This window comes from Gadus macrocephalus, chromosome 9, assembly GCF_031168955.1.
Source record: "Gadus macrocephalus chromosome 9, ASM3116895v1".
Taxonomy (NCBI): Eukaryota; Metazoa; Chordata; class Actinopteri; order Gadiformes; family Gadidae; genus Gadus; species Gadus macrocephalus.
The window spans coordinates 21,629,943-21,637,427 of record NC_082390.1 but is presented as its reverse complement, the minus strand read 5'-3'; the positions used below and the strand labels follow the sequence as shown (position 1 = coordinate 21,637,427).

At 44.7% G+C, this 7,485-nt stretch overlaps 1 protein-coding gene across 1 annotated transcript; it reads right to left on the bottom strand.

Moving 5' to 3' along the window:
• Positions 1-824: 824 nt before the first annotated feature.
• Positions 825-2,603, bottom strand: LOC132463916 (pro-adrenomedullin-like). Its single transcript, XM_060060039.1, has 4 exons — positions 2,379-2,603; positions 1,835-1,993; positions 1,361-1,495; positions 825-1,261 (listed from the first exon to the last, which is right to left on the bottom strand). The coding sequence occupies exons 1-4, from the start codon at positions 2,492-2,494 to the stop codon at positions 1,027-1,029; spliced, it is 645 nt and encodes a 214-aa protein (XP_059916022.1). The 5' UTR covers positions 2,495-2,603; the 3' UTR covers positions 825-1,026.
• Between the last annotated feature and the right edge of the window lie 4,882 nt (positions 2,604-7,485).

The following is a 7,485-nucleotide window of genomic DNA, read 5'->3' as shown; positions in this document are numbered from 1 at the left end:
CTCGATTTTCAATGAAAAAGGTATCTGGGAGGCTTATTTGATGGGTTTTAATGCCAAAACCAAGATCCTGGGTTCAATTTGCGCCGGAATTACACTTTAAGCATCAGGGTGAAAGTAATCCTGATTACTCATCCTCATCCTGATTACTGAACAGCATAAATAGTCACAATGTTTGAATAAATGACACAAGGTTCATATATTTGAAAATATAGATTTTAATTACAGCAGTCATATATTTTGTACTTAAAATGGTTACATGTCAGTTAAACAATTACACAATGACATTGTTTTAAATAGTTTAACATACAAATGTATATGTACTTCATCTGAATGTAAGATTGTATAAAAATATATATACCTATATATATATATATATATATATATCTACAGCCTGTTTTTAACTTCATACATTTCCATATATACAAATGTGAAGCCTTTATAGCGGAACACATTTATAAATCCTTTAAAAACGCCTCAAATAAACACATATTCTCTCATATCTCATCACATCACTTCATAATTGAGTATAACTGTGTGCAATTTATGAAGAATGAAAGAATCCAGGGTTTGATTTGGCCCCTGAAGCCCCCCCCCTCCCCCCATGGCCCCTGAAGCCTCCCCCCCTCCATGGCCCCTGAAGTCCCCCCTCCCCCCATGGCCCCTGAAGCCCCCCCCCCCCTCCATGGCCCCTGAAGCCCCCCCCCCCCCCTCCATGCCCCCCCCCCCCCCTCCATGGCCCCTGAAGCCCCCCTCCCCCCCCTCCATGGCCCCTGAAGCCCCCCTCCCCCCCCTCCATGGCCCCTGAAGCCCGTCTCCCCAAACCTGCTCTTCAGCTACAAAGCTCTGGTGGGATGTGAGACTGTGTTGGTGCAAAAGATCGCCTTCCAGTGCGGAAAAAGGTTCATCGACGTGATCCCCAAGCTCTTCTTATTGGTTTCACATCGGCTGATGTATTTCGGGTACAAACCGCTGCGTGAACCTGCCTTAATCAGCCGCAAGTCTGTTAGTACCCGACGGAAGTCTTCCCTATGACGATGAACGGACAACCATGCGTCCCGGAGCTCCACGAAGGGGTCCGTCCTTCAGGGACCGCCGGCGACGTCCATAGCCATGGGGCCTGATCTTATCACCGGGGGCAGTGGGGTCGATCGTCTTGTCGTTGAACTGGTGGACCCGGAAAATGAGGTCGTGCACCGTGCACGTTATCAGATAACATCCAGAATTTTTGTTCGCTGATGACCTTGAAGATCTGTCAGTCAAACTGCGCACAAAAGAGGGAATGACATTAAAAATAATAATACTGACCAATTTACCATTTTGGGAAAACTATCTTAAAAAAGCTGTCCGTTCCTCCCCTCACCTCTGCTGAAGTGCGAGGGCCTTTGGGCCCTCCTCGGGCCTGGCCTCAGAATGAGGCGGGGGGGCGGCTTCGCTGGCCCTCGCACAGCTGTGGCACAGCTCCCTCTTCACGCGGCCCTGCAGCCATACTGCCAACCTGCCAGAGGGGGCGCACCTTCAACACCCATCAACACTGTCTGCCATTATATCACCGGAGAGTACATCAGAAATCAATTTATTCCCTTCCTCCCTCTCTGCTAAAAGAGGGCTGCTTGGTTCCAGTGAAACTGAATAGAAACGTTCCCCTGTTGCTCTCAAACACAAACCCTACCTCAAATACACACACTCTCACTCTATCTTTCTCTCACTGACACACAAACACAACAGAACCACTTCTTTCCCTCCCTCTCACACACAAACACAAGCTAAAGAAAACCTGCCCTCAGGACTACAAGAGGACAAAACTTTAATTCATGATTCATTCATCTGGACTCACCTCCGTTTCAGAGTGGCGCTGGCGGTGCCTGTGTCCGTGTTCCTCTCCAGAGCGAGGAAGGAGGAGAAGACGCAGCAGCAGATGACGGCGTGCAGGGAGGACCTCATCCTGGCAGAGCGGTGGCAGGAGGACAGAGCACCAAGGTGGGCTCTTAGCCGCCTGCAGAGCCACAAGACGAGAGAGTGAACTAGAGTCTGAAGAGAGCACCTCCAGCTACGGTGGAGGCAGGGTGAGGCCAGGGTCCAGGGAGAGGATCAACACTATGAACAACCCATAAGCAGTCCAGTTTAAACACAAATATGTATAATCCATTACTTATTATGATTGGATCCATCTGCCCCCATTAAAACAATGACATTAAGGCTTGACAAACAAATCAACTATAATCAAACCATAAAATACAATGATTAGAATACAACTAATACTGTTCATTCAGTTTCACATTCGGACAGATTTATACCATAACAAAAAAAACTTTTCTTTTGGAAGTTACTGTAAACGCAGTTAAGGTTCGAATAAGGACTACAAGAGATGTCAGTCTCACCTTTGAAGAAGTCGTTGGGAGATGCCTCTGCAGAGTGGCTCGGCTAGGAGAGGAGATGAGGCGAGGAGATGAGGAGAGGGGATAAGGAGAGGAGATGGAGCGTCTCTGAAGCCCATGCTGCCGTGAGAGGCTTTATAGACAGAGGGCGGGAGCAGTACCTGGATGCCAGACCCACTGGGAGGGGCTCCCACACGGTCCACCACTGGGCCATCTCCATGATCTCATCTGGCCTCTTGCAAATCACACTTATGGATTCTGAATTTGAGTAATGAGAATTACACTATTCCCAAACGCAAAATGTTCATATTATTAATTATTCAACAATGTTTTGAAATCTTGGAGTTGATTTGACCTCTGACCTGACAGCTGCTGTGAATGTACATCCCCTAAATCATGAGTCAAACCATCAGATAACAATCATGTTTGATTCTACGAAAATACAGATGACCATTTACTCTCGTAAGATGCTATTTTATAGCAAAACCACATGAAAACCCTCCTGCTGTTTTCACGGCCAGGGGGCTGTTGAAAAGTTCCATGTATGCGTCAACCAGACAACCAGAATACTGTGTAGACATGTTTGTGAATAACTTTAATACGGGATGACCATTAAAATCCAAGCTCACTTAGTCCCCTGTGCCCCGAAAAGGACCAACCGTATTTCAATTGGCTTTTAGATAAGTACCGTTGTTATGGCAACTGCACGAAACCCAGATGCATTGACAAGCATGGAATACTTTAATGCCTTTCATCCAGACGCCGTAGTGCTGTACGTGTTCAATTACCTTGAATTTTACTTTATAGTAGAAAGTAGAAGAGATGACCCCAAGAACAGTCTACCAAGAACAAGGTTTAATAAATGCAGTGCAGCATGCAGAATGTGCTATTAAACATAATTAGTTAATGGATGCTAATATGGTTGACCTTACGCCGAAAGGGGAAGACAACCTTTATAACCATTGGCCCTAATACGACCAGAAGCAGCTTGTGGATGTAGAAACCAATGACTCAACAAGTTGTGAGTCGATCGGTCAGCCAGTATCAATCCAGGGATTCTAGAGACATTTTCATGCAATGGGACATCAGTCATTTTATAAACCTGTCCTTAAGTTGCAGGAGGTGGATGAGGCATCTTGCTCTACAGGTATCTATCTATCTGCTATCCACTCGACCACTTGTTTTTTTCAACCTATGGTATGTGGATCACTTGTGTTACGTGAGGTTATTGCACTTGCCATGTGGAATTGTATTCTTGAAATGCACAGTTGTACAATAATAGAAAAAGTAATGTAGATAATTGAAAATAACTATATTTGAGATATTGTTCGGTATATTATGGCTTGATATTACCTCAAAAGTAGTTTGGCTTTTTTCATTCCAACATATGTTTTCCGTTGTAATGTTTTTCATTGATGTTCGTGTGTTTGTTAAATAAACACTCTGGGAGCATAAGCAGCATTGCTGACTTTATCTTTCCACTGATTCTCACCGGCCGTGAGACTCTTGCAGTAATACTTCTGTACAAAGAGGGCGCTGGCTCTCTTTTCTCAGACACTGCGTGTGTTTCTATTTATTTTTTTACCCTTTTCCTAAGAGGTCCGCGAAAGGTCTTGATGACAATTTAGTTGTACACATACAGTCCAAGTTCAGAAATCACTTCACTACACTATAGTTAGGTTCCTACAAAGCAAAACCTACAACAAATATAAAGTATACAATTCAGGCCTACAGTGAAGATCCTCTTATGAGATTATGTTCACTTTGCGACTGCTGGAAAACCATTCAAATGGTAGGCCTACATTTTATTCTATTTTGTTGTACAAGATAATCATGACAAATGAATACCGCTTTAAAATGTTTTGAAGCGTGAAAGCATCAATAAATTAAATGGAAAACAACGTTTTTCAGAAGACTGCTAAAATGATCAACATGGGGAGTTGTAGACATACAAGAAGTAATGCAAGCAAACCCCATTGACGGGCAACAGAAGTAAGTTAGTAGGGTTATAGTCAACCAAAGACAGTCTTAGTAGACTGGAATTCGACCAACTATATGACAATGCACTCTCCTCTACCTGCTAGCCTAAATATCACGTAAGTGCCGTTTGGAGGTTGGCTTCAGATCCACTCCTGGGCCCCGTTTCCCGCAAGCATCGTTAGCCTAAGTGGATCGTGAAGTGCGTTGCACGAGCATCGTACATTTTTCACACCGTTTCCCGAAAGCATCGTTGGTAACGAACGCCCCTGAAAACGCTCGTAGCTAACGAGGACTCCAGGGTACTCGTACGATGCTAAGAGCATTGTTAGCCTACTATAGCCTCAGTGGCGTCACCAGCGGACATTCCGTGTATTGGATGCGTTTTATTAAAGGGAACATATTATACCACCAGGTGTGAGTGTGATTAGCAGGGGTTAAAATTAACTTTTTTTCACCACCTTCCCGGAAACGTCCCGAAAAACATTTTGAACCGTCCCGAATCGTCCCGAATTTTTCCCATAAATATTTTTTACATTTTGAGTCGTTACTTAGGCCTACTGATAATATAATAAAAACACAATACATTATGTTGATGAAATAATATATTTATTTCCAGATGACAAGCAACACCCTTGCAGAACTGTGGTCTATCTACGTGACCACAGTGTGTGTGTGTGTGTGTGTGTGTGTGTGTGTGTGTGTGTGTGTGTGTGTGTGTGTGTGTGTGTGTGTGTGTGTGTGTGTGTGTGTGTGTGTGTGTGTGTGTGTGTGTGTGTGTGTGTGTGTACATAGAACAATGTGTGACGCAGCGCCACAGAATCAACACCGAGCGCCACAAATTGATTCTGCTTTTTTTTTTTTTTACGTTTTAGCGATTTTGAAATATAAATATCGTTCCGTTCGTACACCCCGCGTAGCAATCTTTCTCCCTGTCATTCTCGTTCACAGACGCACAGAGAGACAAGCGCGCATAGGCCTACGTGCCAATGGTGCGCGGGTACACTACCACTTATTGGATAAACCTGCGTATCATGCACACGCACTGACAGCGGATTCGCCCGCTCATCCTCTCAATGCACCTACAAAGGCAAACCCGAAGCAGCAGGAATGTAAAAAGGGATAGTGTATAGAAGGCCGGTAATTATCGGGGAAAATAAGCCCCGACAGGGCGAACTTGCTTCGCCCTGAAGGGGCTTATTTTCAATCATGACCGGCGATGTTCTCTACATATCCCGCTTATTACACGGCTACTTGCCAAAACGAAACAATAACTTCACATGGTGTGTCTTTTTACAATTTATTTGATACCACCAGCATTCGTAGTGTTGATCAGCAGAGAAATAGTCCGCCAAAGACGTTGACGTCGCTTAGCAACCGAAGTCGCTGGGATGACAAGTTACCGGTACTTCCGGAATGAGACTTCATTAGAGGCGAAAAATCCTTGACAGCGGTTGTTTTCCTTGACAGCGGTCAATCATACTCATGATTATACTTAGCAACGGTGACTTATCAAATATAATTCACCGCCGGAAGTTGTGAAGGTCCCATTGCAAGCGAACGGAGCGTTCCATGGCATTGAGAAGACCCATGTAATAATTGCAATTAATGTGAAATGCAGCTGCTATGTAGCCTATATATATGAAATTTAGATAAATTAAATTTAGATAAATGACGGTGTTAGACCCCCAGGCCGTTCTGCCGGCGATTTAAATTCGCTCTGCAGCATAGGCTGGAGATCGGGAAGTCTCCCGGTGGGCCGGCCCACTTTTTTTTTTGACTCTGTGCGCAGCCCCGCCTTCTCCAGTGAACCAAGAAAGCCTGACGAACGGGGGATTTTACACCCGCTGTCTCACTGAACAACACAAACGCGAGCGCGCCAACCAATTGAACGAAGCCCTTTCCATTAAATAAGTTTTTTCCACCGATCGCGAACATCACAGAAAGAGTTGAAAACGTAAACAGAAAAATGAAGTCAGTGCCCGCAAAATTCTCTTCGTCCGAAGTCGACCCGCGAGAGAATAAAAATCCTCCCGATGACAATTAATTACGTCCCCGGGACGACGGGACGTCGTTAATTTTAATCCCTGGTGATTAGCCTTACAAGCCATTTCGAAAATCTGCCCCATGTGACATCACTAGTGGGCGTGTCCACCTAGATCTGTGCTGGATAGATGAGCAATGTTTACTTCAGTCCACTGGGTCGGCTGGTTTACTGCTCTATCCAACACAGATCTAGGTGGACACGCCCACTAGTGATGTCATATGGGGCAGATTTTCGAAACGGCTTGTAAGGCTAATCACACTCACACCTGGTGGCCTAATATGTCCCCTTTAAAACACATCCAATACCACGGAATGCCCAGCTGGCGCAATTTCGCAAGCAAAAACAGTGTTTAATATCGATATATTACTCATAGACTACTGTTAGATTTAAACAGCAAAGATAGAGACATGTTAGAAGTCAACAACAACATAATTTATTGCAGCAATTTAAAATTCCAAAAATGCATGCGCAGCCGAAATGTACCGATCACGTCACGTCACAAGGCATATATAAATCAAATGATTCCATTGCTCTTGTGTGGGAGGTCGCTTTCGAGCTGCACTTGCTGTCTCTCTCTGGTTTTAATTCAACCATCGTGGTTAAAATGTCCTCATATTGATCAATGGCAGAAGACATAGGCTAATGTAGACATGAATCATGCTGAGACCAGCGGGTGTCGGAGAATTTCTGCAGGCGTTTTTTGTTGCGATTGTTTGCATTAAGCACTGTGGGCGCTTCGGTGAGGCTGTGATGAAGTTCACTATTTATTGGACCGTGTCTAGACAGTACAACAAAAATCCCTGACCATAGTTAATCGTGTTTGCAGTCTACAATCAGACGTGCAATCATTATTGCATGCAGGTGTCTTCATTCATAAAAAAATTATTCTAAAGAGGTCTAGACTTCGTGCGCAGCCCCGCCTTCTCCAGTGAACCAAGAAAGCCCGCCCCTTGACGAACGGGGGATTTGACCCCCTCGGTTTTACACAGGAAACTTGAGATAAGAAGGTGAAATCGCCGGGCATGCCAAGGTGCGACCGAACCGGCTTGGCAGTGTAAAAAGACCTTGATCCTGATCCTGCCCAAC